Genomic DNA, 12579 nt, shown 5'->3' on the forward strand with positions numbered 1-12579 from the left:
TCGCCATATCCTACAAAATAGCAGCAGAGCAAGAGATCCCTTAAAAGCACCTTTTATTTGCTTGGAGTGAGACTATGTTCAGTCAGATAGGGAAGGGTGGTGCTGAATGGGGATTTATTAGGGGTCAGTTCAAGGAAGAAGTGGAGAGCTCTCAGATTGTCTTGGTAGGGGATGCTGGTTTAGAGGAATTAATCACCCATGGTGAAGAGGAGATGATTAGGAACAGGAAATTGGGAACTGTTATAGTGACAGAGCATCAAAAAAGTTACAAATGTAGGTAAGGAGACGAGATAACGAGAATAAAAATAGAATCAAGATAGGAAAAAAATCAGTTCAGTATGACAGATTGAAACAATGACTGGAATTTTTCCCACCCCACCCTGCCACGGTATGGGGCGGGGGCGGAGGGGTGGGGGGGGGGGGGGGAGGGGGAGGGGGTGGCGGAGGGGGGGGGGGTGACGGGGGAGAACCATGCAAAGGTCTGTTGACCTCAGGTGGGATTTTCCGGTTTTGGGACAAGTGGGGCTGGAAAATCCCGCCCTATGAGTCTATCAGGGCAGGTTGTGTTTGTGGATGTTGGGAAGGAGCTGGAGAAGCAGGCTGTATGGAATTGGGGGACTGCATTGGCTGCAAATCAGGTGGGCCACAGCTCACTACATAAAAGATGGAGAGATAACATTTGGTGAACTATTTCCTGTAATATAGAAGGCAGGTGGGCAACAAAATCAGAAACCCACTGGCCATTTAATAAAAATATTCAATGAACTCTTGAAATTGTTTAAAAGGAAATTGACTGAAATTTTACATTGCCCAACTCTATTTTACAGTCGTCACTTGGAAGTGATTTATGTCAGGAGGCAACACAAGGGCAGGTGAGACGAGCTACAAACACAAGCTTGGAGGCTCTAGAGACAGGGCTGTACTGGAAGGGGAACAGCCCAGCAGAGGAACCAAAGCTCGCAGTCCACCATGGAGATTGTACACTCTCAAGGAGCCTCCTCCAGTGAGGAAGAAATGAGGAGGAGACAGAGAGGCCAAATGTCTCGTGACAGGTGTACTCTGCAGTCCATACAGGGGCCAGAACAAGATAAACAAGATAGACACTCTGTGATAGGAAAAAACAGTAAGAAGTCTCACAACACCAGGTTAAAGTCCAACAGGTTTATTTGGTAGCACAAGTCACAAGCTTTCGGAGCACTGCCCCTTCATCAGGTGAGTGGGAGTTGTGTTCACAAACAGGACATATATAGACACAAACTCAATTTACAAGATAATGGTTGGAAAACTCAATTTACAAGATAATGGTTGGAATGCGAGTCTTTACAGGTAATCAAGTCTGAAAGGTACAGACAAGTAGGAAAAGACACCATCCTGTGCAGTGTGTGTGCAGGCAAAGGATGAATTACCTTCAGTATCTTCACAGATTGCTTTAGCTCACCACTGCATAAAGATAATGACAGATGCAATGCTCAGGCAAGCAAAAGATTTCATTCCTCCTTCACCACCGATGACATTAGTCAGTTCCAAAGAACTAGAGTGCTTGTGTGTATTGCTACATTTCCCAGAGTTCAAAGTGTGATAGATTGCATGCATGTGGCGATCGAAGCTCCATCAGGCCAGCCAGGGACATTTGCTGATTGTAATGTTTTTCATTCTATCAAAGCCCAACCTGTGATCATCATTAATGGAACATGCAAGTGTATGTAAGCTATCCTGAAAGTAGTCACAAGTTTTACATCCTTAGATACACGACCAAGTTCCACAGATGTTCTGTCCACGAGATCCATTGGACGGTTGGCTTCATGCAGACAAGGGATACCCGCTAAGAGATGGCTCATGATGCTGGCAAGGAATGCAAGGACAGAGGCTGCTCAAAATGTGATTCTGATGCTTGAACCATTCAGGTGGCTCTCTGCAATATTCTCCAGCTCATGTCTCACTAATCATCTAGGTCTGCCATGCCTTAAACAATCTAGCACTCCAGGGAGGGAAGGCTCTGGCAAAGGATGGTCTAATGGACTGAGCCGCATCCCCTGACAAGAAGCTTCAGAAAGAGTCTGAGGACGGAGTGGCAGACTATGGTTATGATCCCAGCTGCTGTCAATACTGGACAAGTCAGATGCCATAGCGAAACCTGGATAGATCCTAACTTTTTTTTTGAAACCTTGGAGGAAAGTTATTGAACAAATTCACAGGAGTCTGCTGATGAACTTTTAATGCAAAGAATACAACGTTTATTCAAACGAGGAAATTGAACTATATTACACCAGCCAAAAAAGTTGTAAAGATCTCAATACAAACACAAGAAGACAATTCAAATTCCCACTATTCCTTTACCCCTGCAATATCTTTACAGACATTAACCAGTGAAGAGCGTCCACTAGCTTGACACAAACACTTCTTGTTGAGGACTGGCACAATTTCAAATGGTTTTCCTCGAATGAATTAGAACATAGAACAGTACAGCACAGAACAGGCCCTTCGGCCCACAATGTTGTCGAATTCCTCAGCATTCACTTGAAGTTTCTCATCTAACTTGTAGCTCTCCCCGAGGCCCCCAAAAAACACACTAAACTTGCTGTTTCATCAACTACAGATTAAACAAATGAGTTCCCTAAACTTAGTATTCTAGTAGCATCTCTGCTAAATTATCACCTTACTGAGTCCCACAACTGATTATTCAGTCCCACTAGCCTACAGGTCTTCTTCTCAGAGAGCTTGAGATTCTTGTCTTCTTTCTGACACGCATACTGAACTTCACTTTCTCAACTCATGTCTTTTTTTCTGTGTCAGTGTTGCTGGATCACTGGCAACATTCATTGTTTCTATTAGAGGGAAGTCCTTGAGCTATCAATCATCCTGTTGCTTCATTCTTAAATCATTAGCCTTTGGGATAATGTTTCTCAGCAACTGTTTATGGAATCATTTTCTAGGCAATAGCAAAAAGCAAACCAAATATCTCACTTCATTTTTCCCTTTTTCTTTGAGGGTGCACTGCATGTTTCAGTTCCTTCCGAAAGCAGTCTGCTTGAGTGCGAGAACTCATGACAGAGGAATTGAACAAATGCCACACTACTCAATATCGGCACCCATTGATGCTTCAAAATACAAAGCCACTGTATAAGATCAATGTCTTCTGGATTAACGTTAATACCATGGCAGAATAAATATCAAAACATAGAATTAATCAACTGAGATGCAACTTTTACAATCGTTGACTTTGGTTGAAGCATTTAAATTTTGTCACATAGTTGAAATAAATAAATGTAATGACAACAATAATGTTCTTTAATGGGTATAAAACAGGAGTTACAAATCCCATGACTCCAATCAAGCCAACACGAACAAAAAAGAATGGGAAATCCTGCAACATAATCGCCAAAGAAGGTAAAAATGGATTTGCTGAATGTAGAGCAATTCTTAAGAGTGACAAATAGCTAAAAATATAAATGGGATAAACCCATCCTGTTGTGATCACACAATTAAGGCCTGCAACTCTCACTAACTCTACAGTATCCAACCAATTAATGATACCTGATACAAATATTTCTGCTCTGTAGTCCTTCACTGCTAGCACTTTGAGCGAGGCCGGAATTTTATGTTCCAAGGTGCTGTCCTCAACACTTGTCGAATGTGAACCAGACTGCAACTGATTTTGAGATCTGCTTGATGTTCTTGGCACCACAGATGAAGCAAATTCATTTTCTGTCACTTTTGCAGCTGTTTGATTTTCTTGTGCTCTGTCTGGCTGCACAGCAACAGCTGAGATGTGTTCTACGTTTGTGAGCACAGGCCCATTGGATGTAAAAGCAGCATCACCAAACATACCTTTAGAGCACAGCAAATGCATGAGTAAATATAAGATGAGCTACAAGGAAACAAATAGGCTTTAATTATTCTACATTTAAACTTCTGTATCTGAAACCTTGATCATTTCTAATATATCATAGGGCGGCATGGTGGCAGAGTGGTTAGCACTGCTGCATCACAGCACCAGGGACCCGAGTTCAATTCCTCGGGTCACTGTGCGGAATTTGCCCATTCTCCCAGTGTCTGTGTGGGTTTCCTCCGGTGCTCTGGTTTCCTCCCACAGTCCAAAGATGTGCTGGCTAGGTTGATTGGCCATGCTAAATTGCTCATTAGCATCAGGAGAACTAGCAGAGTAAATACATGGGTTTACAGGGATAGGGCTTGGGTGGGATTGTTGTCAGTGCAGGCTCGATGGACCAAATGGCCTCCTTCTGCACTGCAGGGATTCTATGATCATTTTTTCCCCTTTTTAATCCCCAAGTTTTCTAATAGATGTCAACAAAAAAACAATTAAACTTTTCACAGCTGGAGGAAAATGAACCACTGATGGGAAGAAGTTTTGATTCATAATCAGTTCTTTTCAGAATATGTTAAAATAGCTCTGTGTAAAACGCCGGACAGTCTCCTGTAGAGGTACAACAGACTTTGTGAAATCGTCTGGTGAATCGATCCAATAACAAAAAGTCATAAATTCAAAATCATTGGCAAAAGATCTCATGAGGAAATGTTTCATGCCAGAGTTGTTGGGATCTGTTACACGATTTGATTAAATTGTTACCTCGCAGGTCTTACTGTTATCAATTTCACCAAGATAACTTGCTACTATTGAAAATGTATGGGTTGCTGTTTTAACAACCAGATAAATAAACCGCCAGTTCCTTACCATCAATCTTTCCAACCAGCTGCCATTTACGTAGATTTTCAATGATATTCACAAAAATCAAGCACATTATGACCAGAGACACAGGAAAATCTGAAAAGTTTTGGATTGAGTTGGATTGGTTTGTGGCTGAGCCATGCTGTACCTTGTGAAAAAAAATACGAGTGACAAATCAGCACAAAGTATTGAATCAGTTGCAATCCTGAGACATTTCTACATTAAATGGTAACGTAATCTGTTTTCATTTCAAATTGGCTTTAAAGTTGATCTATCATCTATGGCAGAGAAAATCTTGTTTACTGCTCTTCTAAACAGACAGATATAATATTTAAACTGACTTACATAAAAATACGAACACCTGTCCACTAATATCTTTTCCAGTTTTTGCCTGAAACTCTCTGGTATCTCATCAAGATTGTTGGTGCTCATGTGTGAACATTGGTGTACAAGTCATCATAGTGAAATATAATTGTGTTATCACCAGATTACATGATCCCATGCTGAATCCTCTCCCTGCTCCATGATACTAATCATTTTTAAGAGTTCTGCTATCAATCAAGTCGAGGCCAGCACAACTCAGAGTTCAAATCCAGGATCTTAGTAGTCTCTGTGGCTGAATGCAATGTCGATGGTAGTCATGATGTGGAGATGCCGGTGTTGGACTGGGGTACACACAGTAAGAAGTCTCACAACACCAGGTTAAAGTCCAACAGGTTTATTTGGTAGCAAAAGCCACTCGCTTTCGGAGTGCTGCTCCTTCGTCAGGTAAGTGGGAGTTCTGTTCACAAACAGGGCATATAAAGACACAAACTCAATTTACAAAATAATGGTTGGAATGCGTGTCTTTACAGGTAATCAAGTCTTAAAGGTACAGACAATGTGAGTGGAGAGAGCGTTAAGCACAGGTTAAAGAGACGTGTATTGTCTCCAGCCAGGACAGTTAGTGAGATTTTGAAAGCCCAGGCAAGTCGTGGGGGTTACAGATAGTGTGACATGAACCCAAGATCCCGGTTGAGGCCGGCCTCATGTGTGCGGAACTTGGCTATCAGTCTCTACTCAGCGACTCTACGTTGTTGTGAAGGCTGCCTTGGAGAATGCTTACCCGAAGGTCAGAGGCCGAATGCCCGTGACCGCTGAAGTATTCCCCAACAGGAAGAGAACACTCTTGCCTGGTGATTGTCGAGTGGTGTTCATTCATCCCTTGTTGTAGTGTCTGCATGGTCTCCCCAATGTACCATGCCTCGGGACATCCTTTCCTGCAGCGTATCAGGTAGACAACGTTGGCCGAGTTGCAAGAGTATGTGCCGTGTACCTGGTGGGTGGTGTTCTCACGTGAGATGAAGGCATCCGTGTTGATGATCCGGCACGTCTTGCAGAGGTTGCTGTGGCAGGGTTGTGTGGTGTCGTGGTCACTGTTCTCCTGAAGGCTGGGTAGTTTGCTGCGGACAATGGTCTGTTTGGGGTTGTGCGATTGTTTGAAGGCAAGAAATGGGGGTGCGGGGATGGCCTTGGCGAGATGTTTGTCTTCATCAATGACATGTTGAAGGCTCCGGAGAAGATGTTGTAGCTTCTCCGCTCCGGGGAAGTACTGGACGACGAAGGGTACTCTGTCCGCCATGTCCCATGTTTGTCTTCTGAGGAGGTCGGTGCGGTTTTTCGCAGTGGCGCATCGGAACTGTCGATCGATGAGTCGAGCAGATCCTGTGTATATGGAGGGCTTGTCCGTAGAGGATGGCTTCTTTAACATGTTTAGGGTGGAAGCTGGAGAAGTGGAGCACTGTGAGGTTATCCGTGGGCTTGCGGTACAGTGAAGTGCTGAGGTGACCATCCTTGATGGAGATGCATGTGTCCAAGAATGCAACCAATTCCGGAGAGTAGTCCATGGTGAGTCTGATGGTGGGCTGGAACTTGTTGATGTCATCATATAGTTGTTTCAGTGATTGTTCACCATGAGTCCAAAGGAAGAAAATGTCATCGATGTATCTAGTGTATAATATCGGTTGAAGAGGACTTGTTCGAACCTGTGCATGAAGATGTTGGCATATTGAGGTGCAAATTTGGTCCCCATGGCTGTTCCGTGTGTCTGGATGATGAACTGGTTGTTGAAGGTGAAGATATTGTGGTCCAGGATGAAGCGGATGAGTTGTAAAATTGCAACTGGAAACTGGTAGTTGTCGGCGTTGAGTACTGAGGCAGTTGCAGCAATGCCATCGTCGTGGGGGATGCTGGTGTAGAGTGCCGAGACATCCATTGTGACGAGGAGTGCTCCTGGTTCAACTGCTCCATGTGTGCTGAGTTTCTGTAGGAAGTCCATAGTGTCGCACCTCCTGACGGCTTGGGCATACATGTCAAGTCGAGGGCAGCGGCCTTCCGGAGGAGTCCAATTCGACTCTTTCCTCTTCGGTTGCTGCACTGCGGATCTCTCTGTCTGCTGTTCCGGTTCATTGGCGGTCTCATTGTGTTCGCTGTTGGCCTCTTGGGGTTTGTGGAAGAACTCCCGCAGCCTCATTCACCTGATGAATTCCTCTGTGTCTGCTGCGAGACTGATGGGGTCTATTTTGGTGGTGGGGCAGAAATTGAGCCCTCAGCTGAGAACTTCGATTTCATCTGGTTGAAGTGTGTAGTCCGACAAGTTGACAATGGACTTCCCTGCAGTGGTACTGTTTTCTACCGTGGTACTGGGGGAGGCTTGGTTGCTGCTGGTGGTGATGCCGAGTTTCTCAAGTTTCCTGTTCTTGGTGTGCATGTAGATGGCGTAGTTCCTTTGTCGCGTCCGCTTGGCAGCGTTTCGCAGCTGGTCTGCGTCCTGAGCACAAGTTGAGAATATGGACTCTATCTTGGTTTCCAGGATGCAGCGTTTGCTGGAGAGCTGGTGTATGAGGTGGTTGAGGAATGTGAGAGAGGTGCAACGGCAAAGTCTCTCAGTGTAGTCTGTGTTATAGTCGGCCTTCATGACACACGACAATGCAGAGTCGCTGAGCAGAGACTGATAGCCAAGTTCCGCACACATGAGGACGGCCTCAACCGGGATCTTGGGTTCATGTCACACTATCTGTAACCCCCACGACTTGCCTGGGCTTGCAAAATCTCACTAACTGGCCTGTCTGGAGACAATACACATCTCTTTAACCTGTGCTTAACGCTCTCTCCACTCACATTGTCTGTACCTTTAAGACTTGATTACCTGTAAAGACTCGCATTCCAACCATTATTTTGTAAATTGAGTTTGTGTCTTTATATGCCCTGTTTGTGAACAGAACTCCCATTTACCTGACGAAGGAGCAGTGCTCTGAAAGCTAGTGGCTTTTGCTACCAAATAAACCTGTTGGACTTTAACCTGGTGTTGTGAGACTTCTTGCTGAATGCAAGGCATTTGCATATATATGTATAAAATCATTGAGAAAGTTCCGTGTATTTAAAAAGATTGAGTAACTTCAGTCATATCTCCTTTAATCTTCCTTAAAGTTTTCAATTTCTGTGATGAATAAATATTGCCAAAGAAATTAACAAAATTTCTCACTAAGTGGGATTTCCAGTGTATAAGTACATCGAATCATAGAGTCAGAGAAAAGCACAAAGTGAGGCAATTTGGTCCATCATGTTCACGTCAGCTCTCTGTAAGAGCAAATCAACTATCTCATTTCCAGGCCTTCTTCCTGTCGCCCTGCAAGTATTTTCACTTCAGATAATTATCCAAATCCCATGATTGAATTTACCTCCACCAAACTCTGAGGTAGTGCTTTTCAGCTCCTCACGATTCGCTGCATAAAAAGATGTTCCTCATGTCACCATTTGTCTTCTGCTAATAACTTTAAATAGGTGTCCTCTGATTCTCAAGCAGTTTCTCCCTATCTATTCTGTTCAGACTCCTCATGATTTTGAACAACTCTATCAAATCTCTCTCACCCTTCTCTACTCCAAGGAGAACAGGCCCGGTTTCTCCAATCTGTCAATGTAACCGAATTCCTAACCGCTGGAAATATTCATCTTTGAAAAACAAAGTGACTGGCAGGGCGGACGTCAGTGTGACATCATGGGAGCCACCCCTTCTCTTTTTCCCCCCACTATTAGCTGTATGATACAGTGGAGAAAACCACCAGTCAACACTGTTTTTCCCACCCGCTGCACCACTTTGAATGCACACCGGGTGGAAGGAAATACTGTACTCTACTTAACACTGTGCAGTCGATCACATACCTTTGCGCTAACTGTTGACATGGTAAATTGAATTCACTTGTGATTTAATAGGAAGTGTCCTTGAATAATAGCAACCATGGTCTGAAGTAATCGGCCAACAAAGGACATCAATGAATTTTTATAAACTAATTCTGCAGATGGTTTGTTTACTATTATTGCAACAACTCAAACTGTAGGAAATCAATTAACTGCCACCATGTAAATGTATGTTATTTATAATATCTCATCTTATGACAATTTGGCAATAAGTCAATTAACATGTAACAATCACTGGATTATGTAACCAATGATAGTAATATTTAATTTTTTTTAACAGATCCTGAATTCTAGGAAGAAGCACGTCACAAATGATAAGCAATTAAAGAATCCATTACCTGTGAACCTGCAATTATAAAGCCAAAGCAAGGTAGTGTTGTGAAAATCAGGTGCGTGAGCAAGGCTGGCTGCCTGAAACACAAATAAAATGGCCTCGGCTAAATGCTAATATTCCCAGAATATTGAAAATAGTGTGGTTCCTATCAGAAATGTATTCAATATATTCTAATTACTTTTTTTCTTTGTAGAAAAACTGGGCTGCAATTTTAAAAACTTAAATAAATTTCTCACACTGGAACTTTTAAAATTAATCTGCTAAAGCTATTTTCCCAAAGGCCAAGGTGGAATGAGGAGAAGTGTCAAAAGAAAAGGAATTAAATAATGAGGACTTGATATAGGATCACCCGCTAACCATAGGGATGAACTGTTATTAAATTAAAAGAAACTTATGAATACAACATGGTTTTAAAATGTTATTTGTTCTAGTGCAAACAAGAAGTTGCGACATTGTAAATCATGTTTATAGATTTTCTTTTGGCTCTAGCACAGTTAAAAATTCTGGACCTTCTGAGGTTCCCTTCAGATTTTGGTCAGTCATCGAAAGCGGACATATCAGTCCCCAAGGGGTTTCTATCCAAAACATTAATATTTCTTTGCATGTGTTGATGGATCTGCTGCATGGTGGCAATTTTCTCTATTTTTATTGCAAAAGTCATCGAGTTACTCAATTATTTGAGTTAAACAATGAATAACAGGCCTTCCTGACAAAACATAAACTTGCAATCTTTTACTTCAGGAAAAAGAAAAATGCAGTTTCTTAATTATTTGTCATATTCATAGGTTATTTCAAAGCACTTACAATTTTAAATTGTGTTGGCTTGAAAGAGAGGCAACAGAGTGACCAATTTATTTGCTGCTAATGCTATGAAGGACCAGCTTTCCCTTTAATTAACCGGGAGTAAATCACAGAGCCATAATTTAAAGCCTAGTCTCCAGATGGTTGAGTTAAATGGTAAATGTGAATATAATTAAAAGACAAAAAAAGAGCATTTGCCACGTAATAACCACGTTATTACCTGGTGTAGGTGTACATTAAAATTAGTCTCATCCCACCCAAATAACAGCTCAAAATAATAACCCCAACTTGAAATTAACATCTTAACTGGTTCAGAAAAAATGAAAACAACGCACAATTAAAGGCTTCCAATTTAGTGCCAAATTATTGTTACACATTCTGGACTGGGAACTGAACAAAGACCAGCTAAATTAATTCAACAGCTAGCAGAAATATGAAATGTTCATCCCATCTGTGCGGACCTAAACCTATGAAGTGCGGCCATAAGATTCGCCAGCCATTTTACTGGCCATTATCCCAGAATTAAAACATCTGTTCCTGAGTGCCAGATACCTGTGACTCTGTCTTTCATTTTTTCTTTGCTTAGCCTCAGTTATATGGCATCGTAACTGGAATGATAAAGGAGTCAGTATCAAATGCATTCAAAAACTGTATGTCACACATTTTGAATAATTCCAAAACACTTACCATTCTTTCACATTGGACAGAATGCGCTTCTTGAACATTAGAATCTTCATTGGAACCCAAATGATCAAAGACACACAAGCCATATAGGCCACTGAACAGGCCAGTATGAGCTGATATGATTTAAAGTCCACTGTTGAACCTTTCTTCATAACAATGGAGGCAAATCGTTCTGCAACAACGATTGTCGGAACAGACAGAGCAACAAACTGAAGGATTTCAAAGACCACAAACTTGACTTTCTTTCTGGAAATCATTCTTTTTTAAATTGTAAACTCCACTCAGCTCTAATGATTTCAACACAATTTATGCCAGCTCTTCGTACTCTGCCTAACTTTCTTTGCTTATGTTTCCTGCAATGATAGGCTAAATATAGATCTTTATTGTTTAATGGCATGAGCATTTTGTCTTCTGCGTCATAAATATGTTATTAAATAACTTAAATTGCCAGCTATTCTTTGAAAGTTTCAAGTATACAAAGGTAGTTTTAAGGGGTTTATATTTGTATTCGTAAATATTAGAAATAAGGTATGGTTTTAAGTGGGTTTATCTTTCTGGCTTTTCTTTGGTGTGTAAGGAAGGGTAAACCTATAGTTAGACTCCTGCTGGACAAAGGTGTATGTTGGGGGTTTTGATTTCAATTGAAACTGTGCTTCTATTGTGCTTAAAAGTTGCCAGAAACATGAGGTTGATGCTTAGCAACCAGAGGCCTTTTTAAGGAGAAAAGTTTTGAGTTTAGTTTTAGCTGAATTAATTGGCAGTTGGTTTAGAAGGCTGGAGAGGAACATCTCTCTCAGCTTTGCTGGAACAAAACCGTACCATGGAGTAATGGTTAAGAAAATAAGTGCATAGAGCTAAAGTCCAGCTGTTTAAGGAAACAAAAAATTTCTAAGACGTTAAAGTTAATAAATAGAGAACTGTTCAGTAAAGACAGGCAAAGCTGAGAAGGCGGCTGAGACACAAGAAAGATATCTGAAGTGATTTTCAGGTTTGAGAGAGATTACTATAGCCTATGGAATGCGAGTTGAAATAACTGTGAAAAATCAGTGCTGAATCTTGGAGTTTGTGTAAAAAAGCCTTTAAGACAAAAGAAATATTGAAGAGCGAAGTGTAAAACCTGAAAACCAAACTTTGATGGGAGCAGTTGAGATAAAGTATTGTTTAAAGGAAGATTTGAAAATGTGTCTTTTTGGAAGTGAAATTTGAAATCATTCAGGTGGAAGCCAGAGTTTAATGAGACAAATCATAAATCATAAATAAATCACCTGGGGAGATTTTGAGGAGAAATCTACAGGCTAAGGAAGTAGGAGAGATCCTAAACGAATACTTTGCATCAGTATTCACAAAGGAGAGGGACATGTTGACTAGTAGTGTCTCAGAGAGATGTGTTGACCTCTTAGAAAAAAATCTCAATTACAAGGGAGGAAGTGTTAGGTTTTTTAGGAAACATTAAGACAGACAAATCCCCAGGGCCAGATGGCATCTATCCGAGACTCCTCAGGGAGGCAAGAGATGAAATTGCTGGGCCTCTAACAGAAATCTTCGTCTTCTCACTGGACACAGGTGAGGTCCCAGGGTATTGGAGGATAGCAAATGTGGTCCCGTTATTTAAGAAGGGTAGCATGGATAACCCGGATAATTATAGGCCGGTGAGCTTGACATCCGTGGTAGGGAAATTGTTGGAGAAGATTCTTAGAGATAGGATATATGCGCATTTAGAACTAAATAATCTCATTAGCGATAGACAGCATGGTTTTGTACGAGGGAGGTCATACCTCACAAATTTGGTTGAGTTTTTTGAGGAGGTGACAAAAACGATTGACGAGGGAAGGGCCGT

The 12579-nt window shown here is 41.7% G+C and overlaps 1 protein-coding gene across 1 annotated transcript; it reads right to left on the bottom strand.

Moving 5' to 3' along the window:
* Nucleotides 1–1148: 1148 nt before the first annotated feature.
* LOC144503323 (transmembrane protein 236-like) lies at nt 1149–11102 on the bottom strand. The gene is made up of 4 exons (XM_078227695.1): nt 10746–11102; nt 9262–9334; nt 4694–4835; nt 1149–3828 (listed from the first exon to the last, which is right to left on the bottom strand). Exons 1-4 carry the CDS (start codon nt 10997–10999, stop codon nt 3206–3208), a joined length of 1092 nt encoding a protein of 363 aa, XP_078083821.1. The 5' UTR covers nt 11000–11102; the 3' UTR covers nt 1149–3205.
* Nucleotides 11103–12579: the final 1477 nt, after the last annotated feature.

This window comes from Mustelus asterias, chromosome 2 (genome assembly GCF_964213995.1).
Source record: "Mustelus asterias chromosome 2, sMusAst1.hap1.1, whole genome shotgun sequence".
NCBI lineage: Eukaryota > Metazoa > Chordata > Chondrichthyes > Carcharhiniformes > Triakidae > Mustelus > Mustelus asterias.